Source organism: Mustela putorius, unplaced genomic scaffold, assembly GCF_011764305.1.
Source record: "Mustela putorius furo isolate JIRA1106 unplaced genomic scaffold, ASM1176430v1.1 tig00537227_pilon_pilon_pilon, whole genome shotgun sequence".
In the NCBI taxonomy this organism is placed as follows: Eukaryota; Metazoa; Chordata; class Mammalia; order Carnivora; family Mustelidae; genus Mustela; species Mustela putorius.
Window position 1 is genome coordinate 17,568,269 of NW_025422368.1, and position 27,743 is coordinate 17,596,011.

Here is a 27,743-nt window from a genome sequence, read left to right on the forward strand (position 1 = left end):
TCTGTTTGTTGTAAGACACTCTTATGTGCAATGCAGAATTGGGAGGCAAGGCTCAGCTTAGAGCAAAAAACAATCCAGATGAACAGCATCAGAGCAGCAAAAAGTCCTTAATATGAGGAAAGTTTTTCCCCATCAACTAAAAAAAGCAATGATTTTACAGCCACTAGAAGTAGGTTTAGCTAAGATAACAGTACTGCTCTAAATCAGTGTCCTGCAAAATAAACATACATATTTTCATATAAATCTATCAATGCAAATATTAGAGTTGTTTCTTTTAACTCTTTTAAGAGTAACAATCTAATCTAGTCCATTTCTGGAGAACCTTCAGGCACTAATTCGGTTACATGAGAGGCCAGCTTCAAAAGCAGCCCCTTAGAAGAAGACCTGATTTATGGTCTGGCCACAGAGAAGTGACATAACCTATACAAACGTACACACACACACATACACAAGAAAGAAAGAAAGAAAGAATCCCCAGAGTCCAGTAATGAGTAAAACTGAAACAAAATTGGCTTTTACATGTACAGTTCCTAAAAGCTTTAGATTTGTGATGAGGGAAACATACCAATTACTGTTCGTTTTTGGCTGACAGGTGACAGTAGACAGTAAAATTAAGAGTAATATGACATCTTTATGACTTTACTTTTTTAAAAAGTAAACAATAGAAAGGAATAAAGCAGCTGTTTTGAGTTGCGGTTTTTCCTTTTTCCTCTCATAATTTCAGGCACAATACACTGGTGAAACAGCCTAAGAAACCAAACAAGCATCAAGAGACGACTAAAGAGACGAGTGTGGAGAGGAAGGGACACAAGTTGCGCAAAAAGAAAACCCGGGTGGCCGGATATTCCGTTGTTATGCCATGAATACAGTGCACTATGAATCTTTTCGGCTTCATTAGTTGCACACGTTTAAAGACTAAGTCACATTAAGTAGCACAGGTGCAAGCACTACATTTCACTACATCACTTAAAACCAAGGAACAAGCAGCAAGGGTAGCCTTTCCATGAGCATTACAACCACCCATCGTGGGTGCCACACTCACAGCAGAACTCAGGCTGCTCCTTCTGACCTTGACAAACTTGTTCAGAGGTCAGGAGAGCCACTGAAGCCAGGGCTAGCACATAGAAAGGCCCATTCCCCAACTGTTTGTTAAGGCCTCAGAAGAGTCTGGTCGGCTGCCATGTTGTTCAGCACCAGAGAAACATTCTTGAATTAAATTGGTGGCCTCTGTATCATGTACACCAATCTAGGTATGCTTTTAGAAATTGAATCCCATCAGTTGTGAGAAGGAAATCCAAGTGTGAGAATACTGCGAGAACTTGGCATGAACTCTGGAACACTGTTCCTTTCTGCCTTGTACAGTCAGTGCTAACACACAGACACTTTAAAATGTCCAAAAAAAAAAAAAAAGCTTGTTCTGTTAAGCTTTTTCTTGATGCAAACGATACTACTGGTGCTGAGATACTTTAATATTTTTCCTTACAAGTCTATTTGGAAACATGGGTTGTGTACAGTAAGTCCAGTACCAGTTAAGAAGGGAATAATTTATATTATTGGAATCAGAGAGCTTCAGAGTTGGGAGAAGCTCCATCAGTATCTTTCCATTGTAACTGTCCATATATTGTTATAAATGTAAAGGAGAGTTTACAGTTGTTAACCTCAAGATTGACTTTGCTGGGTACCAATGTGGCCTTTTCTTATCACATTTTTCTTAGTGTTCTTTGTAAATAGAAAATGTCTCTTTGAAAGCTGAAGTTTTGATATAACTTCTGGGAAATGCTTATGACCAAAGGGTTTGTTGCTATTTTTTAAATAAAGGTTTAAAGGTTGTTAGGTAGTTATAGTGAAGGCAAACAGTAGAATACAACAGACTAGAGCCAGCAGACTGGATTAAATAGTGTGAGCATAGCAGAGAAGATGCTGGTGGTCACCTTCTCCCGGAATACAGTAAGGGAGAGGTACCAGCTACCTACCAGAACTGAGACCTGAAACTCTTTTTTGCATAGGGGCTTTGGGATACGAAGGCAAAGTGATGCCAATGGTAGACAGTTGTAGCACTGGATACCCACAAAGGACAACAAAGATCCTAAGGGTTAGGTGCTATAGGTATTGTAATTAACAGCACGTGGGCAGAATAAAGGCTGTTCTCTGACTTGATATCCCCTGGGGAGCATACATAGGTAGAAAGCAGGGAGAGAACATGAGCGATTTCTTATTTTGGTATTTGGACTAGTTTGTCATTAGGGGGCAGAGACTGATCACTTCAGTGAGTCTGAAGCAGAGCTATGATTAAAACCAATCCTAGAGGTGTGTCTCTTTCATGTTTTCTATTTCCCTATTGATATTTGTAGTGAGCCAGAAAGTGTCATTTGGGCAGAATCAGGAGAGGAAGGCAGTTATTGGCTGGAATGTCCTGAGTCTTCTGTATGTCTCAGCCCATCTGTGCCGTGCACCCCCGCCCTGCCCCCCGCTGTGGCCACTCCAGACTCAGCCACCTTCTGGAGGCCTCTGTCTCTACACACCATATGTTTGGACTCTGGTGGACACAAGTATGCCCTGACCACTGTTGCCCTGAATAGGTAATACATATATATATACACACACACACAAATCCTGTATTTTTTTTCACTTAATGGATATATTAGGGGAAGATTTTAGTTTTTTCCTTGAAGAATTTAATAAGAAAATTTCAATTTCCATGGGATTAATATTAATAAAACTCAAAAGACTTTCAAACTACATAGTTACACTAAAATCGTCAACATGGATTGAAAAATATTATCTAATATAATATGGACATTCCGGCTGCAACGTTGGATCCCTTCAGTAATCCTTCCATCATCACTTATTTGGCTTACAATGCTCAGGGTTTGAATATGGAATCTTTTAAGAAAATTTAAGTTCTGGTTAGTAAACCCGACAGAGGAAGGAGTAGGAATCAAAAACAAAAATAAAAAATAAGTAAAAATGCTGACAGAGCTGTAGTCATCAGATGTTCCTTAATCACTGCATTATTTACTGAGTGGCATCAGTTTGTACCATGAAATTATTTACTTGGTATTATCTTTATCATCTCTGTTATCCTGGACAAAAGGAAATACATGAGACCCACCTGGAAAGTGGTGGTTTTTGGTCCCCTTATGGTGTCCCCTTTGTGTTTTTCATCCCCTTATGGTGTCATTAAATTCTGCCATTTAAAATGGCCAGGATGCATTATAAATATTTTCAAAATACTCCTTACTTAAAACAAATAAAAACAGACTTTTTATAAGCTTGCCTACACTGATTTTTTTTAAATTAAGTTGTGTTATTATCTTAAGAATATTTAAGACACATGGTTTCTTAGGGTGTACCTAAACAATAGGAATTAATTATAATACTGACAAAGAGACCTAGTAACAAATCAGAAAGATGTATAAAGAAGCGTAAACAAACATTTACTATGTACCTACTTAAAGAGCATTGCCACCAATTGGAGATAAACAAGGGAGAATCAAACTGCAACCAAAAACATATGGCCCAGGATTTCATTTCCAAAGAAAAGCTAAATGTGTGCCATCTTAACTCTTATTTAAAATTAGATGTTGTGTGTAAAATTTCAGGTTTCTGTGCAGAAATTATATCTAGTAAAGCCACCGGTGAGTAAGAAGGCCTAGAACTATACTGTCCAATAGAGTAGCTACTAGCCACACCTGGCTATTGAGCCCTTGAAATACGGCTAGTTCAAATTGAGATGCATTCTACATGCAAAATGTATGCTGAATTTCAAAGACTAAGAAGAACAGAACATAAAATATCTCAATAGTTGCTTCTATTGATTGCATATTGCAATGATAATATTATGGGTACATTGTATTAAGTAAAATATTACTAAAATTAAGTTCATGTGTTTCTTTCTACTTTTTCTCATATGGCTACTAGATTTAAATTACATATCTGGTTCACATTATCTTTCTATTGAATAGCTCTGGTCTAGAAAGTGAAACATTCTTTTGGTGGCCATTTTATTGTTTGGCAAGAAATATTTCTATTCTACACTTGAAAACGTTCAAGCTTTCATAAAGGGTTCAAGTATCTTCCTTGTCCTCTATAACATCCGGTTAAAAATAAACAGAAAGATGAAACTGATATAAAGAAAGCCAAGATATATTAAGTGAAAATAATAGCATGCAGAACAATGTTTCTGGTTGTGCCAATTTTAATACATATATAATCAGCAGTTGTGATTATCTATGTACACATTTTTATATATTCACCTATACATATAGAGAATGTTCCTGGAAGGACACAAGCAGTAGGCTGGGAGAGAGCTACTTTCTATTTTACAATCTTTAAACCCTTTGAACTTTGAACCATCATTATCTATTGAAAATACTTTAAAACTATTTTAAAAACAGATAAAAAAAAGTAAAAAACGAGGAAAGCCATATTTATATGTAATCTTTTACTGCATATTACATGGATATTTTCTTATAATTGTCTTGATTTTTAGGCACCCATATATAAAAACAACCAACTAAAGAAACTTCAGTAATATATTACATATACACATATACATATGTATATACATATGTATTGTATATATAATATATATATAATATTACACACATACACACAGACATACACACTGCCTAAACTGAATGATAAGAGAAGTGAATAACTGACTTGGGAAGTTCCCAAATTCAATTCTTATGGAGAATTTATTATATCACCTACATTAAATCACATCTGAAATAACTATTAGAAAATCTACATGTATAGGTGGTAAACCACAGTAAAGCCATATCTTTTGAGATACTGTAGAAAATTTGGGCTAATTACCAATTATCCACCCAACTGAGGGCCTACTATGTGCCAGGTACAGTGCAGGACCTGAAGATTAAAAGATCAAGGAGCAAGGTTCCTGCTCAAAAGCTTACAGATTCATAGGGGAATGTGATTTAAGACACTCCATCTGTAGTTAGGCAAAGAGGAGGAGGTAGGTAATTCTACCTGGTGAATATAAGAGATCAGAAAAGTCTTTATAACTTATGTACACAGTAGTAAAATTGGTGTATATGATACATATAGGTTAAAGAATTTGTAAGAGAAAATAACAGGGGAAGAAATCTTAAAATTCTAAAATATCTTTATATGAAACTAGTTATCTGGATGAAAATAAAAACATTTAGCTAAGTTAGAGAATATCAGGTATTTATCTATACAAAGCAAATCTGGAACTATTGGGAAAAAATGAAATACATTTTTCAGGTTTCTGGGTATTTTTCACTTGGGTATCTGTCATCACAGAGACAGATGGAATCTAATTAAGACCTCTCATCTCATGTCATTTTTAATATTGTACATTCCAACTCAAGATCATCCTATAGTAAACGATTTCCTTGAAAAAAATACTGAATAGAAATATGAAGGTATTGCACATTTCCACTATAAAATGAATCATGAGTACCCCCAGAAAAAGAAAAACACTCCTGCAGCATACATGATACACTAAAATTTGGACATTTGAACCCACTTCTAATTGTATATTACATTGGGGCTAGATAGAAACATGTATATTTCAGCATGTGGTTGGTGATTTTCTGAATTAATATTTTCGATTTAACTTCTGTCAGATACCAAACTAAAGGCAACATGCTCTAGCATCAGAAAATGCCCAAGCCTTCCTCTGCAGAGAAGAACTCTACAGAAGCTATGTTAAGAGAAAATATAGGCCTAAAAGATGGCTATTTCAAGGACTGAATCCTGCAGGGGCAGAAAAAAGCATAGTGATTTGGGGAAGGGGAGCTCACAAAAATGGAGAAGAAGCCTCTAGAGAAAAAAATATACCTTAGCGGGGAAAAAAACCACCACTGAGGCTATCTGTTAGTTCAGGAAGTCAGTTCAAATAGCATTCACTGAGCTCCTTCTACATACAAAATGTGGGAGGATGAAGCAGACAGGCAGTTAGAGGAGGTGGTGTGTACACAGGACACACTGGCTCTCAGGTATGGTTGGACTTCTCTCCATTCAGACACATGTCAACATTCACACTCCTCCCTGTTTTGATTTTGAGTCTCCACCATCTCTCATCTGCACATTTCATGAGTCTTCATACCTATTTCTTTATCGTAGGTGTTAGCCACATCTAATCCATTCTCCACCTTGCTGTCAGGGCAATTTAATATAATGAAAACCTGGACTTATTCTTTAAAGAGTCAACTATGCCCATGAAGTAAAGTCCAACCTATGAACCCGGCTGTCTGTTTCCAGGTCCTGGTCTGTCTTTCCAGTGTCACTTCCCAACACTCCCAAGTCCCCCTTCAATTTCTAGTCCCGAAGCTCCTGGCCTTTGCAAAAGCTGCCCTTTCCCAGAAGGCTCTTCACATTACCCACACCTGCATTCCTACTGTCCGCCATTAAGGTTTAGTCAACTTTCATCACCAGAGCTCTCTCTTCTTTTGGGCGAATGCTCCTAACCACCCCAACTCCTCTTTTATTTTGGGAACATCTATTAACACCACTACTTATTGCAAGCACAGGGATGATATTTCACTTAAATAACATATTATATTAAAAGCCAAAAAAAGTGCCTGACACATAGTGGTAGCTCAATACATTCTGTTAAAATTTGATGAATGAGTGAATGAGCAAATGAGTTAAAGAAAGAAATGTGGGTTTGGTACACGCTTAAGAACATCAACTACAATATAAAAAACAGACAAATGTTGTTTGAATAGTGAAATGTAAAGGCAATTTTCACTCATGAACATGCTTGTGTCTGTTGACTACACATTTAAAAGGGTGATTACATATCTAAGGTTAACACATTTCTGTGAGCTACTTTAAACACTGACAAAATTTAAAATATCATACAAATTTTCAGATTTCAAAACAATACCATTCTCTCACACTAGTTCAGTAACGGTGTCAGAGAAAGAGAAGGAAAGGGAGTAGTAGGGAGGGGCAGTGGGAATTGAAATGATGGGGGAAAGCAAAACATCTAAAAGGGAAAACTCCTACATGGAAAAAAGAGTGTGAAGAGCAAATTGCTTAGGCTGTAACTTCAAGAAGAGTTCAAACTTGCTTTTTAAGTTTGAGATTTCTTGTTTATCCTGTTGCAATATTGTGATTTAGAAGAAAGATTTGTTTGGTTTTCATTCACATTTCCTGGCTCATAGCCCTCAAAACCCTTGGAATTTCCTAAGTGTTGAGAGTGACAAAGGTGTCCCCAGTTATTTTAATAAAGTGACATTCCACCTAAGAATGGGGGCTGATTGCCAGGAGAATCAAGAAAACAATCCATGTGACTAGAGGGTTGGAACATTTAGTCCTACTACCTAACCTCTGCGAAGGGGAGAGAGGCTGGAGGTTGAATCAATCACCAAAGGCCAGTGATTTAATCAATAATGCCTATGTAATGATGCCTCCACAAAACCCCAAAAGGACTGAATTGGTGAATGCCTGGAGATCCGGGGAGAGTGGTGTGCTCTGGGAGAGAACATGGAACTCCAAGTTCCTTCATTATACCTTGCCTTACATATCTCTTCCATCTGGCTATCTCTGAGTTATATCCTTTTATAATAAATTAGTAATCTGGTAGGTAACATGTTTCTCTGATTTCTGTGAGCTGCTCTAGCAAACTGACTGAAGTTGAGGAGGGGATCATGGGAACTCTGATTTACAGTCAGTTGGTTAGAAATACAGGTAACAACATAAACTTGTGACTGGTCTCTCAAGCCGGGGGCAAGGGGTGGGGGGGCATTGTCACCGGAACCTCTAATCCATAGCCAGTTGGTCAGAAGTACAGTAATAACTTGGGCTTCCAACTGGTGTCTGAAAAGGGGGAGGGGCAGTCTTGTGGAACTGAGCCCTAACAGGCGAAATCTAATGTTATTTCGCTGTAGACAGTGTCAGAACTCAGTTGAATTGCAGCACACCCTGCTGGTGTCTGAGAATTGCTTGTTGGAGTTGGGAAGCCTCCACACAGACACACATACTCTCAGTGCAGTTGGGTTCGGGAACTTCATTTAACTGTGCAGATCATATAATCAAGTCTTTACTATAGAAATAACTCTCCTGCCTATAAATTACATGGATCCTCTTTCACATATTCTGGTAGGTTGAGTTTAATTATTGATGAATTGGTAAGATTTTATTATTATTATTATATAAGTAATATTCCACAGCTATTTGTATGATAAATACTATGAAACAAAGTGATTTTGTGAAGATGTACCACCTGCTGCTTGACTGCCTCACTGGTGACAGCAGGGTCCTTTTTGACTCAGATTCATCAAGGCTGGGAGCAATATGGGGGAGAACACTGGAGTTTGTATGCTAAGATAAGGACTAAGTCAGCAACAAGAAAGTCAATAAACAGAAATTCTGGAATTTGGCGGGGGGTGAGGCAGCAGAAACAGCCAGAGTCAAAGGCAAAAGCCAGAATTTTCCTCCACAAGGTTGTATTAATGTTGCAAATCAATTAGTACAAAACAACCTTTTAATTTTGAAAATCAATGCCCCATCCCAGAGTTGATTCTTCAGAAATTGAGAAATTGTGGCTTGAAGAAGATGGGGTTTTCTGCTGACCATCTCATAGAAAAACAATCTATTTGAAAATATCCCTTATAAATGGTAGATAATATTTTATGCTTTGTGCTTAAAATTTTTTTTAAAGATTTTATTTATTTATTTGACAGAGGGAGAGAGATCACAAGTAGGCAGAGAGGCAGGCAGAGAGAGAGAGGGGGGAAGCAGGCTCCCGGCTGAGCAGAGAGCCGATGTGGGCCTTGATCCCAGGACCCCAGCTGGGATCATGACCTGAGCTGAAGGCAGAGGCTAAACCCACTGAGTACCCAGATGCCCCGTGCTTAAATTTTTAAGTGAAATTTAAATCTGTCATAATTCCTCAAGAAAGCATTCAAAAAATTTAAACTCTTTGTATTTCTACTGCAATGATTCAATTAATTTAATTACTTCAACGGTTCTCAATAGAAAACCCAATTAGAATAATAATAACCACCTACAAAGATATATTAAAAATACCTTTCAGAAAACTTACCCAAAAACATTCTAATAAATTAACGGGGAATTATCCTTTTAAAAAATGATGAATGGATATTGTTACTAGCTAACAGATTCTATAATTATCAGTAACTTATATTAAATTCATGAATAAAAATCTATTTATTTATTTAAAAATCTGTTGCTTCTCATGGGTTTAAAATATTTCTTACAGAGAACATAGGACTGCATCTATTTGGCATATCCCCTTCTCAGCTTATTGAACACATTTTATACAGTAAAAGCACCATAAATAATATTTAATATGTCTTATCCTCTGGAGTTCAGTCTACAAAAAATAATATACACTGTTTAATAATACAAATATTTTTAGAAGCTACAATTTTTTGATGTAGCTAATTAGTCACTTCCTATAGCAATTGATTTAACCAAAACTTTTTAGAAGCTGTTGCTCAGTTGATTAAAAATTTATTAAGAACAAATCCGGTTGGACCCACAGTATATAACTAAAAACTCCTTAGGCTATAATAACAGCTTTACTTCCTCCCCCTGTCATTATTGTAACTTCAAATAAATGGTTAAAAATGTAAAATTTGTTAGTATGCTACATTGTCATTAAAATGATTTTCTGGCCTCGTGATGATTCTGAATGCCATGTTCTTTATATATCTAATCTTATATATAATGATAATTTCTAAGGCCAATGGCTTTTCTAGTTATTCAAAACTAAGAATGTAAGACAACATAATGGTGCTTTCATTCACATATGGTAGGTAGCCTTAAGAGTTGCAAGCTGTGAATGGTGTGCAAGAAGTCTTAGAAAGATTCAGAATGTATGAAAACAGGAAAAATGTTTTGTGAGACTGTTGGTATACGGATATATTCTTTTTGTCAGGAATGTCAAAATGGAGCAAAAAACACAGATGTTTGTAATTTTAACCCAATGATGTTGCTCAAGAAAAACTGAACCAATGAGAAGTTGACTGCATGAGGCTATTTCCAGCAGCACTGCATAAAATAACAAATAATGAAAAACTATCCAGCGGTTAACAAGAGAAGAAGTACTGATTAAAGTGAAAACATTTGAAATAAAATTTATGATACAACAACCTTTAAAAATAAAAATCGACTAGGCAGTAAACACAGAAAAGTTTACAATATAATGTTAATGGTTTTGACAATGTAATGACAATGACATAAATACATATTAATGTAAATAAGGATCGAGTGATCATATACAAAATGAAAATAGTTATTATTTATTAATTTGTAATCTTACTGATATGTCACTTTTAAATTAAAATACCATAGGGTTATTTATTGATCACAAGATTTCTTTTCTAAGTTCTAGTAGGTAGTGCTACTAAAGTCAGTTGGAACACTAAAACAACTGGTGGGTTTTATTCAAGTGTCCTGATGAATCATAACTACTTTGGTGATTTATAGATACTCCAAAGTACCTTCGAAGAGGTCTGAAATAAAAGGAAATGAGTTATGAAAGTAAGAACGTCCAGCAGCGTTCTTGCTTTTTTTTTCTTTTCTCTCCTTTCTTTTCTTTCTTTCTTTCTTTGTGTACATTTTGGCTGTTATGCTCTCTGAACTCATTATCACTACTTATTCACTCAAACATTCTTAGAATGTAGAGTATGTGCTGCAAATTTCCACACCACACCTTTTAAGTCCAATCAGTAGACTGATTTACAAATCAGATATGGAAAGTATTAGAGATCCAAAGGCTGAGGTTTCCAAAAAGGAATTAAGGTAAAAATTGAAGTAAATGAGGTAAGGTGATAAAATCAAAGTGAATTAAAAAACAAAATTTGGTGGCAAACCCAAAGGCTATACAGTAGGGTCAAGAAGACAAAACAGGGCAGCGGTCTGGGTATCCATACTCAGTCACATTTTTAACAAGCTCTTCATAGGAAAAATTTTTGAAAAAGAAAAATGCAAAACAGTGAAGCTAAACATAAAATGTGAGCATATTGGTAAGCACAAATCAATAAGGGCTTGGAAACTATAAGAATGTTATACTAAGGTGTAAATGTTCCTGAGGAGCAAAATCTGAAGAGGATTTTACTTCTATTTTCTCTATGGTGATAGAGGAGACATTCTGAGTGACTACAAAAGGAGAAGAGCCCTAAAGGCTTTATAAAGATGGTTCCCTTTACTGAAATTACCTTAAAAATTATCAGAACAAAATGGCAAAATTTGATCAGGATGGAATCCCTATGAGCTACCGAATTGCAAATAGGACCCAGGGCTGTGCTCTGCATTACACCTGATGCTAGGTTCCCTTGACATGTCCCATTCCTTCCAACTCTCATTTTCCATCGTTGGCCGTTAAAAGGAATGCTTGTCTAGCTGAGTAGAGGAGGAAACAGGATGCTAACTGTAAAGGTGTTTTTACGTTAGCTGTAGGAATTCACCCGTCATTAAAGTCGGACTCCGATGGGTGCGCACGAGTGGCTGGGAGGAAGGGGAGAGTTGTCTATTCAGCTAACCATCTGCATCACATGCACCCAAGGAAAAAATGTTTACCTGGTGGAGCCACGGTTAACCTTTTTTCCTTGCTGAGCCGGTGCCCTTGGATGAATTCATTCATGGAAGGGGGGCCCTTCAGAAGAAATGATTCTGTGGAGGTGGGATCAGGGGGAACTCTTAATAAATTCTGTAGGTAGGTAGCCCCTGAAGTCCTGGGACGGCTCTGATCACAAAGGGAAGGTGAAAATTGTCTTGCAGGAGATCCAAGAAAATACATATAGGAAACAAAAAAGTTTTACTTTAATTACCTTTCAAAGCCTCACCAGTGACAACATTATTTATACTGGCATTTAATTTTTTTTAACATGTAAATCAAGATTTTTTGCTAAGTGCTTAGTTTCCATAACAGGATACAACCCTGTTTGGAAACTGTATTGGATACTGGAAAAGAAATTTATTATAGTTAGTCAGTTTGAATCGCAAATAGAAAATATTGATATTCTTTGATTCTTTACTGAAAGTTCCTAAAATAAAAATTTTACCATTAACTGATAATACAGGGTAAGTAACTCAACATTCAGGACTCTGTAAAAAGGTCACAAAATTAAGCCACTAAAAACCTTGCAAATGAGTTCTTGAGCAACATTCACATACCAAATGAAAAGGCACAAAAACCTGGTTTTAAGAAAAAGACTATACATATTCCATTCCATTTTACCTCAGGAGAGACATCTCCTTTTAGTCAGTTGTCAGTTTGCTAATACAGACAAAAATTTCTCTAAGAGAACAGATTCATATTCTTGCCCCATTAAAGAGAAGCTGGTAAATAGCACCATTACCAGAGGTACAGTAACTTTTAAATGTCACGTAAAACATGTAAAACGTAGCTCCATTCTTAATATCCACCTTTTATCTAGCAATTTTTAGGTTGGAGGTAAGGGAGAGGCATAATTACGCATACAAGGAACAGCAAAAATGTTGACAGATACTTGAAAATTATATTATGGTTAATCAAGAGGTGGGGTATGGGAGGACAGAAAGGAATAAATCAACACAATTATCAAAAGGTTTTGATTTGGAAAAACCAACATTAGCAAGGCCCGTTTATACACCCACTCCCAGTTTTTCTCCTCCTTCCCTTCCTCCATCCTCCACAATAAGAGCACATTAATTTTTGCAGTTAACTAAAAATCTGGCCTCTGCACCATACTATGAAGATCGCTGCATGCATACCTTTTCCTCTGAGTGCCACTGCTGACCCGAATGTTGGGTGTCTGTGGGCCCTGACTATGCAGGAGGTAAGTGTCTATGGTGGGCACGGTGACTGATGCCTCCCCACTTACTTTAGGGCTGCCGATCTTGCTCTTTCCAAGTTTGCCTTTGCTGCGTCGGGACTGCTCATGGTCAAACTCTAAGTCCTCCAGCCGCTGGGTCAGGGCGAGTTTTTGCTGGATAGCCATTCGTAACAAAGTGTTTAGAGTCTTCTTCTCATCTTCTGCGGCTGCTAACTGTCTCTGCATCTCATCCAACTGTGTGACATATTCATCACATCTAGAACCCAAACAAATCTCAGTGAAAATCTCAGTGAAATTAAGTGGTGAACTTACGCAGAACAGTAACAAATTTTCCTGGAATTTAGATATGGAATACTGGTCTTCCCTGAGCAGAATGGAGGTAAGCTATGGCAGAGGAAACTAGATACAGTAACTGATGGTTCATCTCTACAATGGAGTACATATAGACACTCTTAGTAGAGGACATCTTAAACCCCAAAGACAGAGTTCCTGTGGAGGCTGCCACGGGGGTCAGAAGAATGAGCAGTAAAGTCTCGGGTAATGTTCACTGCTTCTTAGATGTGTTACAATAGCTTCTTCTATAGCATAACATTGTAATCTTTGGAGGAATGTGACAAGTTTGTTATAGAGCAGGCTTGTAGCGTGCAAAAGAATAATAATGTTTATAAAGAAAATGCTCATTTCCTTCTTTATCTGTATCTATGGGTTTTATTTTGAGTACAGATTGCAGCTGCACTGCTTTCAATATGGCAAATCTGCCTGAATTAGAAACTTGAATATTTTCAAAGCTTTCTCAACCCGTGATAAAGCAATAGATGTCAAAGAAAACCAAGATTTGCATGGAGTTTGATACAGAGATAGCAGGCTGTCAGGAATCTCTTTATTCAGATTTGATACTCATGCTACAACAGAAAGAAAAGCTCAGCGATCTTTTTCCCCATCAAAAGTAAAATGTAAGCACATAAACATTTGGAAGGAAAAACTAATCACATAATTATTCAGAGATTTTTTTTCTGAGTTTACTTCCCCACTAAGAAAAATAACAAATATTCTTCATGCACCAGTTGAGACTTAATGACTTGATGGAGGTATCTAAAATCTGCTATACAAACTTTGAAATTAACACAAGCCTTGCAGCATTTTAAAGAAAAAACAGGGACGCCTGGGTGGCTCAGTTGGTTAAGCAGCTGCCTTCGGCTCAGGTCATGATCCCAGCGATCCTGGGATCGAGTCCCACATCGGGCTCCTTGCTCGGTGGGGAGCCTGTTTCTCCCTCTGCCTCTGCCTGCCATTCTGTCTGCCTGTGCTTGTTCTCTCCCTCTCTCTCTCTGATAAATAAATAAAATCTTTAAAAAAAATAAATAAAGAAAAAACAGATTCTAGTGAAAGAAGTTGAGATCCAGGCCGGTGCTTTTTTTTTTTTTTTTTTTTTAAAGTTAAATCTCAAGAAGCAGTAGGGATACCATAACAAAGATTAAGTCTTAGTAAAATAGAAGGTAGATTTCAGGACCTTGGGTTTATTTTAATTGCTTAAACAATATTTTTAAAAATACTACAGAGAAATGCAATTATGATACATAAAAATACAGTGTGAAAATGCACTATTTGGGAGAAATAATGCTTATATAAGCTAGATTTAGACATAAATGTCCCCTTAGAAAGTTTTGATTTCTTTTTAAAAGAACGTATATATACTACACGTAATGCTGACTGATTTCATTCATCAAAGAGGGGAGCACTGAGTATCATCCCCCTTCTCTATCTTGCCCTCTACAGTGGCCAGAGGTGTATATATATCCTACTCCTTGAACTCTCCCAGGCTCAGACCCAGAAGTCAGTTTCTTCAGGTCCCCTGCATCCCTGTGATCCACAGGCACTCAGCCTTCTCATAGCCATCACTAAGAGAATCAATCACAAAGTATGAGCTTGAAACTTTTCTCTCTATATACAAGGGAGCTAGACAAACTCCAGGGCTCCTATAAAAACCAGGACTTTTTTTTACACTTATATCAGCTACATACAAGTTAATTACTGAATCTCCAAATAAAGCCACAATTATGCTTTGTGAATTTTGTACCCTGTTTGTATCTTATAAGATATGTGACTGGTATTGTTTTGGTACTGAACTGTGACAGAAAAAAAAAAAAAAGGATGGCAAAATCTTTGAAAAGCTCATAATTTTAATGGGACACCTGGGTGGCTCAGTCTGGTTAAATATGGACTGTTGATTTTGGCTCAGGTCATGATCTCAGGGCCATGATTGAGCCCCAAGTCTAGGCTCTCCCCTGAGCATGGAGCCTTCTTAAGATTCTTCCTTTCCCTCTGCTCTTTCCCTTCACACATGCTCTCTTGCTTTCTCTCTCTGTCTCTCTCTCTCTCTCAAAACAAATAAATATTAAGAAAAGGAAAAAGGAAATTTCAGGATTTCAAAACATTTGAATCAATATTTGAAACCGTCTTATCATGCTTAATCACTTCAAGTTTAAAAGCAAAGTACAGAACCAATGAATTGTGATAATGAAACTGGTGGGGGGAGGGAGTCACTAATATCTGCCTAATTAATTAGCTGGGCAATGTGAAAATTTTAGTGATAAATACAATTACATTTTAGAAATTCTAATTTAATTCGGTGTACTAAAGTTTCAGTAATTAGCTGATATAATGCATACTGATATTTGCTGTGGAGCTTTCTCACACAATACTAATGATAAGCACTTTTATGTTCTTTACTCACAGAAATAAATTTCAGTGGTAAAAATATAGCACTTAGCTATTTTAGGAAATATGTTCCTCCCCCTTATCGGAGGCTTTTGGGGGAGGGGTCTAAATCTTTTTGGCACATAAGCTCTAGGAAAAATATCTATTGCATTAATTTAAAAATTCTTCTGTGTAAAAAATTGCTTGATCCACTGTGCCCAGTAGAGGGCTCTGGAAAACAGGGCAAAACATTTTGTCTCAGATTTCTTCTCGGGGAATGTCAAGTGATTTCTTCACACCTTACTTTCTTGGATGGCACACCAAACAACACTCAAGAGATACATATGGATTTTAAAGTCTTTTCACCACCTATTGCACCTAATCTTGGAAGAAGAAAATATTACCTTGTTGCAAACATTGCTCTCAGGGATGAGAAAGTCGCTGCATCTTCTTTCAAAGCCTTCAGTTCATTCCTAAGCTTCGTCATTGTTTCGGTCACCATTGCTTTCTCATTTTCGTATTTGTTCTTGAGATTAGCTAGTGCCACCTCAGCTGTCTGAAGCAGAAAATTCACAGTGCTTATGGTTTTCATATCAGGAAAACCGATCATACAGACTTATCCTTGCTGGGTCTATTACTTTCTTTCAGAAAGAGAAAGTGAAATTGACTTGGTTATTTTATCTATCTATTATCTATCTATCTATCTATCTATACTTTAACATAGTTAAAGTGGCCTGAAAGCCAGCTGTGAACCAGAGTCGGTATCAGGAGCTAAGGAAATAATAGTAATTCAGTAGATAGTTGATGCAGATGCTTGAAAGTATAATTTTTCAGACAGAAAGGGAATTGAACTGAAACTTTATACAAGAAGGATTTTATTAAGGAGAAGGTAGTGAAGAAGCATAGTCCAATTGAAATATAATAGAATGCAAATATTCTTGTGTCATTTGTGCTCTGTGGGCCTAAAAGACACAGGCCATTGCAATTTATAGCATGGGTATATGACAAACTATAAATCCACATTACATATTTAAGGAAAAGAATTAACAAAGAACCAAGTACTTCCTATCTTTGCCTATAATTTCAAAACAAAAAACTATAGTCTAATTTAATTCTTCACAATCTCCATAAAAGCAGAAATTTCAAAATGTTGAATGAATTAAAATACTTGTTTGAACTTGGAATTTGGGCATTTCTGAATCTTGGAATTAACAGTATTTCAAGTTGAGAACTAGCTGACACATAGTAAGAAGAAAAATGTGGACTGAATCAATGCATGAAATCAATGTATGTTTAGGGATTACCTGTTTGATGCATATACATTGCAAATATATACATATATGTGTGTATATATATATATACATATATGTATATATATGTATATACACACACACACAACTGGAAGCATACTATTTTTACAAACTGTTAACCACAGCTTTTCAGAGTGTGTAGAAATAGTCAATACTAATGAAAAAGTCCATTACTAATTTTAAAAAAATCTATTACTAATGGGATTTCTTAAGAAGACTATCCTGGTTTTTAACATTTCTTTTTGTGCTTGAAATGGACAGCCTCAACTTCCTTATGCAAAGTGCCAACTTCTATAGAGACAAGTGGATTCTTTTTAAAATTAAAACAATGTTGGGGTAGGGTAGTTTGTTAATGTTTTGATTCCAGAGTAGTTTCTCATGAGTTTTAATTGAATCTCAGACTCAGATTAAAATGAGAATTTACTCATAAAATATTTTGGTATGTTCTGTAGTGCTACAGCTCAGTGGACTCTTCAGAAATATTATGGATTCAGAAAATTATCCAGAATGCAGAAATTGACCTGGGGGAAAAATGGACGTTGTTTAGTTTTTAAAAAAATCTATACACATATTTACTTCAGAAAGGCCATTAACTCTGAAAGTCATGAAAATGTTGACAGATAAATCATGTAGGAGCCTCATGGTCAGTCATCTAAGGGTTGGAGAGGAGGGAATGACAAAAGAGCAAGATCTGAAATAGAAATACAAACTCATTTCTTCTTCGTAAGAAATGCCCCAAAGTCTCCACTTTGTCTGCAGGGTGTTTGTTAGTTTGTTTATGTGTCCACAGACTGTACAAAGCTTTCTCAGAAGTCAGAAATTCAAGTTTCTACAACCTTTGAGTGGATTTGGTGATGTCTGCATCCGCTACATTCTCCATGCTCCCAGAGTTGACTTTCTAAATAAAATACCTTTTTTCCAGCCACAGAGATCTTCACCACCATTCCATGAGTATATCCTTCTATTCTGTGGCTCTCTACCTACGCTTCTTGCTGTCTGGAATGGTTTCTTCCTCTCCTGGAAAGCAGCTCTTTATCCTTGAAGAACAAACTCAGGTATAACTGCCTCCATGAAGTCTTCTGCTAACCCTGTTAGAAAACGTTAATCCCTTCCTCGGCAACGCTTATATAGCTTCTAATGCACCATGTGTAACATCACACTGTCATAACCTGTATCTTTCCCCACAGCCTCCCTAGTTTGCGAGCCCTCATCTGGAAGGTGAGGACTGTGTATTAGTCCTCACTGAATGTTCAGCCTCCCATAGAGTTTAGTCCACAGATGGTATTTCATAAACATAAACTGCATATTTCAGCAGAAGACAATGTGCATGCAAAAAACCCTGAAGTATATTAAAAGACTCACAGAGAGCAGAATGCCTCTTTTTAAAACAGGAAGAGTCCCCTTTTCCCCTTTATGACTGAATTCTTACCTTAGTCTTAATAGTGAACATTCCACAATGTCTAAATATAATGGATGTCATCTGCAGACATCTGAAGTTATTCATGGCACATAAGTATCATAGCTGTAGGCCCAACATCATTAAAATGCAAACCAAATGCATGGCTAGAAATGTATTTTCATTTTATTTACTGAGACCATAAGAGTTGCAATGCTAATGTAATGCAAATGGTACCACAAACCACTGAGGAAATAAAAATTTAGCCAGGAATGTTTTGTATTCCTGTATCACACTGAATTCCAATGGTTCTGTTTAGACTGCTCAATATGTCCTACCCTGTAAATAGTTACAGGCATGTATGTGTTGAATTCCTACTAAATTACTTGACACTTATTTTTGTATCCCTATTTATTACCTGTCTTGAAATATGTAACCAATGAATACTTGTTCACAAATTAGTCTCCTGTTGCTTATCAGCCATGCTTATCTATACTTCTGCATCAGTAAAGCCTCTTGACATTTATAGACCTAGGTTTCCAGGTTGTTAACATTCAACTTGCAAGAAGTCGAAGATGTTATTTGAATGGCTTGACCAACAAGCCATTATGTCTTTGATAAAGCCTTATCTATCATGGTATTAGTAATATGGTATTGGTTATTGATGACCACTCTAAGTCACTGGGTCTTTGGACTGTAGCAGTTTATGGCAACAGATTCTTTCACTCTGACCTAAAACTGGAATCAGATCTCTCACAAATCCTTTATTCATCCTAATCTTTTCTATTTCCCTGAAGTGACGGCACAAAAGAAGGTCCTAATTAGCCCTTAGATTTATATAAAGCATATTTATAGTGCAGACAATATTAGTGCTTGGGTGATAGACCTCCCATTTACATCAGTGGGTTTATGGTAACTGAAGATAAAGATGCTAGAATGCTGCATTGTGGATGACATAATAATGGTGTGCTTCCCCCCAAATAAGGGCAAAAGAAGGAGCATTACATCTGAAATCACCCCCCAACACCAGCCCTGATTACGTTTGCAAGAAGGTATTTGATGCTTTGTTGTTTCTCTTTTATCAACACCCTTTATTAGCACCCTTCTCCAATGTACCTTTCAAGGTTTACCTGATAAACTAAACAGAAATTAAAAGTATTTTTCCACCTATATATCATAGCACTCCCACCCAGGTAAAGTTGAAGGGTGGACAACAAAATTCAGTCGTGAAGGAGATTTAGGGATCAGTTACATAAGGTCCTGTCGTAGCATTCCAACTTATTCCAGAAGGACAAGATCTACCATTAGGAAAATTTTTCTACTGCTTTAGGTCAGATGAATTAACATCCCACTGGAACCCAAGTTTTAGGTATGTGGCCACTGACAAGGCTAGTGGACATTCTATCTCTATCTCTGTCTCTCTCCAGACCTGTTTGCTCTGGCCCCTTGCCAGCACCTCCCTGGTGAGAGCTGCCCTGACAGCCTATTCTGCCATCCCTCCAGCTCCTGTTTCTCCACTCAGTGACTGCTGGACTCCAGCTAAGTACTGCCTGAATTGCCATTCTACATCTGCAACTGGATTCTCCTGGGGTCCTGCTTTAACTGCGGCACCTCTACCGCTCTCTACGGGGCATCCTTACTCCCCCAGACCATCCACTCACTCACTGAAAAATAATTCTCACATTCTGATCTGGCACTGGGACATAGTTTGATTTATTCCGCTGCTGACCAGGAATCTGAACTCTCATCCTGATGCTAATGGACACTCAGAAACCTTAAAGAATTAACTAGTTAAGAAAGTGGTAGCTAGCATGCGTTGTCAGTAGGATGAGATCACCTGTTTGTTGGCCTTCAGCACTGCTCTCAGTGTGGCGATCTGTTCCCGTTTGGTGCTCAGGAGGGACTTGAGCTTGAGGATCTCTTCCATTAAGGCTTCCTTGTCTTTATCGATCATGGGGGCCAGCTCCCGTGCTGCTGCTCTTTGACGAGACAGTTGCAAGGACCGGTCTACAGCCTTCTGCAGATGCTTGATTTGGTCCCGGATTATGGCATTAAGGTTGTAGATATTCATTGGCTCTTTGCGGATGTCACTTGTGTCTAATACTGGAGATGATGGTGGGGCAGTAATAACAGGAGAGATTGTGGGGGTCTTGGTTGGACTTGGTTCTTTGCTGGCCTCTGTGTTTTCTTTTGAAACTGGTTCAGATGAGGTCCTTGTTTCTACTGGGGATGACACACCTCTCCTGGCTAATCGTGGAGATAAAAGTCCCCTGGGATCATCAGGCCCTTTCAGGCTGCCACTACGAGTGACTCTGCTTTGCCTATAGTAGTCCAGCATGACCCTGTTGGGGGTTTCATTATTACACAGACACACATGGTGGTAAAGCTGGGCAAGCTCCTCACTAAACGTCACCAACTCATCCTGGGCTGTATTAAGGGTATTGTGATTTTCATTGGCTATGCTGGTCATCTTTTGCAGTTCCTTCTCCATGTGGGCCATCTTCTCTCCACTCTCCTTGGTGGTCTTCTCAAGACCTGTAACCTGCTCATCATACATTTGGATCTTACTCTCATACTTGGCTTTTTCTTCAGTATAGTTCTCTACAGATTTATTATATTTCTCTTTTAAGGCCTTAATTTCAGCTTTCAAATCAATCACCTCAGTTACTGCCACCCTATATTTGCATTCAAGGATCTCTAAGCCATTGATGTCCACTTCGTAGTCATGGGCCTCCTCCCCTGAGTCCCGGCCCTTCTCCCCGTCCAGCTCAGCCTTGAGTTCTTTGCTGCTCTGCAGGCCTCTCATGGCATTAACGTGTTCTGTGAGCCGGTGCACCCGTTCATGCTGCTCTGTCAGTGCTCCCTTGGTGTGTTCCAGCTGTGTCTGTGACTCCTGGAGATTGGCCAGAAGAATGGCCTTTTCCCGCTCTACCTGCAATGGCAAAACAAAGTCTGTGAATGACTTCAGTGCAGTGCCAATGATGCACTTGATCCCTTCACTGTCAGGCATGTATACATCTCACAGAACTGCAGCACAGCCAATATCCCAAATACTTCAAAGTAAATTGGAGTGGTTTTCTTACTTCAGCAGTTCTGGTAAGTCAATCAGTCTAAAAGTACATCATTTTAAAAGAATTATACTATGCATATTTACTTATCCAAATTCTCATGCATTATACACATACACTCATGAAACTTGAATGTTATTCAAACAATCTTATTTTTATCTTTTAACACCTTGTAGAAAATATAACATGATGTCAAGAGATAAGTACTTGGCACTGTCTTTATTTTGAGAGCCCTAGGGGATATCTGTTCCTTAGTTCCTGTGGGAGAAGTGACTGTCTCAAGGTGCCTGTGTATCACCCTTTCCTTCTGAGAGCTCAACCCCAAATCAGATTTAACACCTGAGGCTTTAACTTACTAAATAATACTAGGAACCTTAACCATTCCCTTAAAATAAAAGGAAATTTAATCCCCCAAATAGACATGTACTACATTTGATAGCTTTTGATATAAAAGTCAGAGAACACAGAGTTTTAGGATTAAAAGAACAATTTATAAATCATTTCAATTCCTTCAGTTCAAATAGGAATCTTAAAAATTAACAATTTATTTGAATAACATGACAGTTTTGTTATTATATGATAGTATTATTGTATATTGAAAAATATTCTGGTGTTGGGGCACCTGGGTGGCTCAGTGGGTTAAAGCCTATGCCTTCGGCTCAGGTCATGATCTCAAGGTCTTGGGATCGAGCCCCACATGGGGCTCTCTGCTCAGTAGGGAGCCTGTTTCCTCCTCTCTCTCTGCCTGCCTCTCTGCCTACTTGTGATCTCTGTCTGTCAAATAAATAAATAAAATCTTAAAAAAAATATTCTGGTGTCAATATAAAATATGGTCTCATTAAATATAAATATATAAGAAATTATAATAGGAGAATTTAAAAAAACATTTTCTGTCCCTCTATATAGGTAATCATTATGAATTAAAAGTTTTACATGCTTAAAACATAAATGTGTTTTCAATAAGCAAATATTATTGAGACCTGCTTTAAAGATAATGGATTGATGTTGAATGTTTTTCTATCTAAAGGAATTTATCAATTTGAACTTTTTAATTTTCCTGGATCGTACATTACAACCCCCCAAACGTCTAAATTGCTAGGAGGTAAGTAAAATTATTCTACTAGCATGATAAATAACAATTCTTAAACTATAATGAATAAAACACTAGCATATTACTTTAGGAGATCTATACCTATCTATAAATTTGTAATTCAGTATAGTAGTAGTAGTAGTTTTTTTAATAGCTTGAGATATCACCAAACTTCATTTTTAAAAAAAAATTTAAAAGACGTATTTATCTATTTTAGAGAGAAAGAGAGAGAGAGCCTGGTGGGAGGAATCAGGGGGAGGGAGTTGGGGAGAGAGAGTCTTAAGCAGACTCTGTGCTGAGTGCAGAGCCCTATACAGGGTCAATATCATGACCCTGAGATCACAAAACCAAGAGTCTGCACTTACCTGGTGCCCCAGTAAGTAGTATTTTTATGATCCTTTGTGGTATAATATCTTTCATATTATTATCATATGTAGACAGTCCTCACTTAAGGTTCTAGTATGCATGAATTTCAGTGACCATGGTTAGTTAAAACACAGGTCCCCCAATACACAGTACATTAACTGTGAGCTCTGTGTAGGTATAAACTTTGCTGCTTCCATTTACAAAGTTTACAAAATTATGAAATTACCCATCATATCACTTCTTTCAAAGTATTTCCGTGATTGGTCACGGTGTATCTGTTATTCAGTTCATTCACAGAGAGCAAAGTGTAAGCTGTGTTCTCTTGTCTTCTTGTCTCCCGGTGGTAAACCCACCTGAGGTTTTACCAAAATCGGTAGTCCAAAAAAGGGAAATGAGAAAGAGAAGGAAGGAAGGAAGGAGAGAGAGAGAGAGAAAGAAAAGAAAAAGAAAGAGAAGGAGAGAGAAAGAAAGAAAAGAAAAGAAAAAAGAAAAAGGGAGGGAGGAAAGGAAGGCGAGGAAAAAGGAAAGGAAGGAAAGAAAGAACGAGCAGCAGAGAAACAAAGTGATGACAACACTGGAAATGAAATCCGAGTCAGATATAAATGGAGTTACGGAAGAAATCATTGAATGTGACAGTGTTGACACTGATGTCATTTGAAAGAATTTAGATATGTAGTCAAAGCAGTTGGTGATGGAGAATGCATCAACAAGAATAAAAAAAGTAGTTGTTACAAAAAGGATAAAAATGTCCTAGAGGAAGTGACAAGGGCACACTCAATGTACTCTCAGAGGTATTTTCAGACATTGAAAGTGCAACGGATAGGAGATTGAAAGTTGATCCAAACAGAAGTATGACAATTTACCAAAGCATAGAAAAGATTTCTCCTATCATAAAACATATGATGAGAAGAAGGTAAGACTGAGCTGTAGTTGGTAAGTTTGTTGGGGGGTATAGGCACAATTTAAATTTTTGTTTCAAAAGCTTGGATATCTTTGGTATTCTATAAAATGTAAAGTTAATTTCCCTAGTTTTTTTGGGGGGGAGTAAGTTTTTATTTTAAAGGTAAGTTTTTTAAACAAGAAAAACTTTATGTTTCTATTTTCTGGATTACAGTGTACTGAGTCATTGTATTATTTTTTCATTTTTTTATATATTTATAACAAACTGTATGAGAGTTTTTGATTAGCATTTTAAAGATCATAAAACAGAGGACACCTGACTGGCTCAATTGGTAAAAGCATGAGACTCCTCATCTCGGGGTTATGAGTTCAAGCATTGGGCACTGAGCTTACTTTAAAAAAAAAAGAAAGGGTCATGAAACAATTGAATTTTCTCCATTTCTCTATTAATTATGAGTTTGTTTTGCATCGTTTCAGCTTGCACAATCATTTATGGCCTAGCAATTTCATGCAAAGCAAGGTCTGCCTGTGTGGTAGGTCATGAAATTAGAATGAAAAATACAGTTTTATTATTTTAAATTATTATCAGAGGCTTCTAAGTTGTAGCTTTGATTTTATGACACAGTACTTGCCCAGATCTGGAACACAATCCACAGGTTACATATTATGGCTACAGAAACCAAAATATTAAAAAAAAATAGTATAACAGATTAAAAAAGAAAGTCTACTGGGGCTGTAGCATCTGAGAACTCAGCTCTAATTTTGGCACCAACATTTACCTAGCTACGTGGCTCTGGGCAAGCTACAGTTTAAGCAATTAAAAAAGGATGATTGAGTAAGACAGTGAATATAATGTTCAAGCTATTATAATGTTAACCATTGTTAACATTTGAGTAGCTGGTCATTGCCAGGACCAAAATATTTCTTTATGCCAAACACATTTGTTTCACAGATTTGTATCTGTAGTTGCAAAAGCAACTCTTTCCTTTCAGAGTCAAGATATATTCTAATACAAATCCCCTTAGTTGGGTTTCACTAGGTGTAACAAATTATATTCCATAGCTGAAGATCTGATTTATCCAGACTATTGGGCAATACCTTTAAGTGAAAAACCCAGGTAATTAGGTAATGTGGTACTTGATGAAGAGCCAAGTTATTTGCAATTTTGATAGAAAATAAAAAATAAATCCTAAATATTCTGTTATTGATATTGCATATAATCTCAGTGAAAATAGATTATTTTAGGAGTTTTCTTTTTCTCTTGAAAATTAAGTGAATTTGCTCTGAAAAGCCTAAACATCATTTGATCAGTATACATGATTACAAAAGACAAAGCTGTTTTCTTTTTTTTTTTTTTATGATTTTATTTATTTACTTGAAAGAGAGAGAAAGAGCACTCATGAGCAGGGGGGGGGGAGGCAGGGGGAATCAGACTCCCTGCTGAGCAGGGTCCCCCCCACCCCTCCACCCCCATGCAGGATTCAGTCCTAGGACCCTGAGACCATACCCTGAGCAGAAGGCAGACACTTAACGCCTCGACAAAGGTATTCTCAAAAAGCCTTTTATTTTTTTTATTTTTATTTTTTTAGATTTTGTTTATTTATTTGACAGACAGAGATCACAAGTAGGCAGAGAGGCAGGCAGAGAGAGAGGAGGAAGCAGGCTCCCTACTGAGGAGATAGCCTGATGTGAGGCTCTATCCCAGGACCTTGGGATCATGACCTGAGCCAAAGGCAGAGGCTTTAACCTACTGAGCCACCCAGGCGCCCCTCAAAAATCCTTTTAATAGGGGTGCCTGGGTGGGTCAGTTAAGTATCTGACCCTTGATCTAGGGGTCATGAGTTTAAGCCCAGCAGCAGGCTCCACACTGGTTTTGGAGCCTACTTAAAAAAAAAAAAAAAAGCTTTTAATAAAATAAAAATTGGACTAGAACAAAATGTACGGAAGTGTTTCAACCTCATTTTTAGAGGGAAAAATGTTATAACGAAAGAGGTAATGCTATTAGGAGAGCTCCAATCTGTGCTCTGCCAATTCTGATTTTAAAATAACATTTTTTAAGACTAAAAGACAAATCAATCAGGCTCCTTAGGTTAGCCTCTCTAGAAAACATCAGATAGAATATTGTCTCTTTCATGTATGGCTCTTCCACACACTCAGTGCATTTCTGGTGGAATCCCTTGAACAGAGAGTGATATCCAAATTTACACACACACATTTTTCCAGATAGTTATGACTGGTCTGCTTTCCCTCCAAAGATGACTAAATGGTGGGTAATTTTATACAACTCCAGCTTGATTATTATTTTCACTCAGCTATTGAAGTTTGGAGTACCTTAAATTGTATTTGGATTTCAGAAGCAATCCATAAACTATTTAAGATATCTTGCATTTTGAATTAATAAAAGCAAAGGACTTCAAATATTAAAATTTCTATTCATTTTAAGTGTACTATTTTATTCTCCATTTATGAAGAACTTATCCAAGAGACACTTGCTGGTTTAATTATCATGTTCTTTTTTTTTTTTTTTTTTAAAGATTATTTATTTATTTATTTGACAGAGAGAGAGAGATCACAAGTAGGCAGAGAGGCAGGCAGAGAGAGAGAGAGGAGGAAGCAGGCTCCCTGCTGAGCAGAGAGCCCGATGCGGGACTCGATCCCAGGACCCTGAGATCATGACCCGAGCCGAAGGCAGCGGCTTAACCACTGAGCCACCCAGGCGCCCTAATTATCATGTTCTATAGTGACTAAGAATGGTTGCTTTATTTCTCTTTCTACAATCTTCATCTTCTACCTGGAACTGAGGATTTTAATTTTTTTACAGTAGGACTGGTTGCTTTGCCAGAGAACTTAAATGCAGAATTTGTGAACTCTGTAATCCAGTGTAAATATACAGTATATGCTTATTATTATTGTTGTTATTATGTCCAATTGAAATATTTTTTACAAGTAATCTTTGCTCCCAATGTGGGGCTCAAACCCATGACCCTTAGGTCAAGAGTCATATGTTCTACTTACTGAGCCTGCCGGGTATCCCTCCCACAGAAATTTTTTTAATTTCACTGAGGGTTTATCTTTTTTTTTTAATAAATGTATTTTATTTTATTTTATTTTATTTATCTATTTGACAGAGAGAGATCACAAGTAGGCAGAGAGGCAGGCAGAGAGAGAGGAGGAAGCTCCCTGCTGAGCAGAGAGCTTGATGCAGGACTTGATCCCAGGACTCTGAGATCATGACCTGAGCCAAAGGCAGAGGCTTAACCCACTGAGCCACCCAGGCATCCTGAGGGTTCATCTTTTAAATAAGCACAATTACATGTATTGAATACTGATAGATTCTTTTGTGGAAGAACAAAAGAAAAGATAATCAGAATTTGACATTCATATTAAGACTTTTATAGGAAAAGAAGCCAAAAAGCTGTTTCGTAGGCTATTAATTTTCATCGCCTTTATCCTGGTCAACGGACTCTCAATTTGACATTTGAATGCTTGGGTGTGATTCTTGTAATGGTATACATAGTATCGACATGCACAAATAGAACTTATAAATAAATAGCTTGTTCTCCTCTGCTTGAAGTGAAGCAATTCTGCCAATGCCTGTCTGGGTCCTGAAAGGAAAGAACTGTGAAAAAGATCAACCTAGTGCAAAGTTGATCTGGTGACACTGAGTTACCATATGACCTAGCAATCCCATTCTTAGGCATAAACCAAAGAGAATCAGAATATATGTGCACACAAAAAGTAGTATATAAATGTTCATGCCATTATTCGGAAGAGTCAAAAAGTGGAAACAATTCAAATGTTCATCACTGATAAATGGAAATTTAGAATGTGGTCTATCCAAACATGGAATATTACTTGACAATAAAAAGAATGAAGTACTAATATATGTTGTAACATGAATGAACCACAAACATGTTATGCTAAGTGGAAAAAGCCAGTCATGAAAGGCTATCTGTTGTATGATTCCATTTACATCCAATGTCCAGACCAGAGAAATCTATCAAGACATAAAGTAGATTAGTGGTTGCTCAGGGGTGGAGTGGCTAATGGGTACACAGTTTATTTTTGTTGTGATGAAAATGTTCTAAAATTGACTGTGGTGATGGTTGCACAGATCTGTAAGTAAACTAAAAA

At 37.2% G+C, this 27,743-nt stretch overlaps 1 protein-coding gene and 1 long non-coding RNA gene across 7 annotated transcripts in view; one reads left to right on the forward strand and one right to left on the reverse strand.

Annotated features, from left to right (window-relative positions):
- BICD1 (BICD cargo adaptor 1) overlaps positions 1–27,743 on the reverse strand; it is a 223,755-nt gene that overhangs the window by 22,674 nt on the left and 173,338 nt on the right. For 2 of the 6 annotated variants that reach the window (XM_004771803.3, XM_004771801.3), the window contains exons 5-7: positions 20,023–21,117; positions 15,884–16,035; positions 12,831–13,038 (exon numbers count right to left, since the gene is read on the reverse strand). In XM_004771803.3, coding sequence (XP_004771860.1) covers positions 12,831–13,038; positions 15,884–16,035; positions 20,023–21,117 — 1,455 coding nt within the window. Of the gene's footprint in view, positions 1–9,876; positions 11,739–12,720; positions 13,039–15,883; positions 16,036–20,022; positions 21,118–27,743 lie in introns of those variants that run through there. The other 4 variants (XM_004771798.3, XM_045073336.1, XM_004771796.3 and 1 more) reach the window with 3 other exon arrangements.
- LOC123390038 overlaps positions 19,155–27,743 on the forward strand; it is a 47,586-nt gene continuing 38,997 nt past the window's right edge. The window contains exons 1-2 of the long non-coding RNA XR_006604695.1: positions 19,155–19,237; positions 22,281–22,355. This is a non-coding gene — a long non-coding RNA (uncharacterized LOC123390038). The remainder of the gene's footprint in view (positions 19,238–22,280; positions 22,356–27,743) is intronic.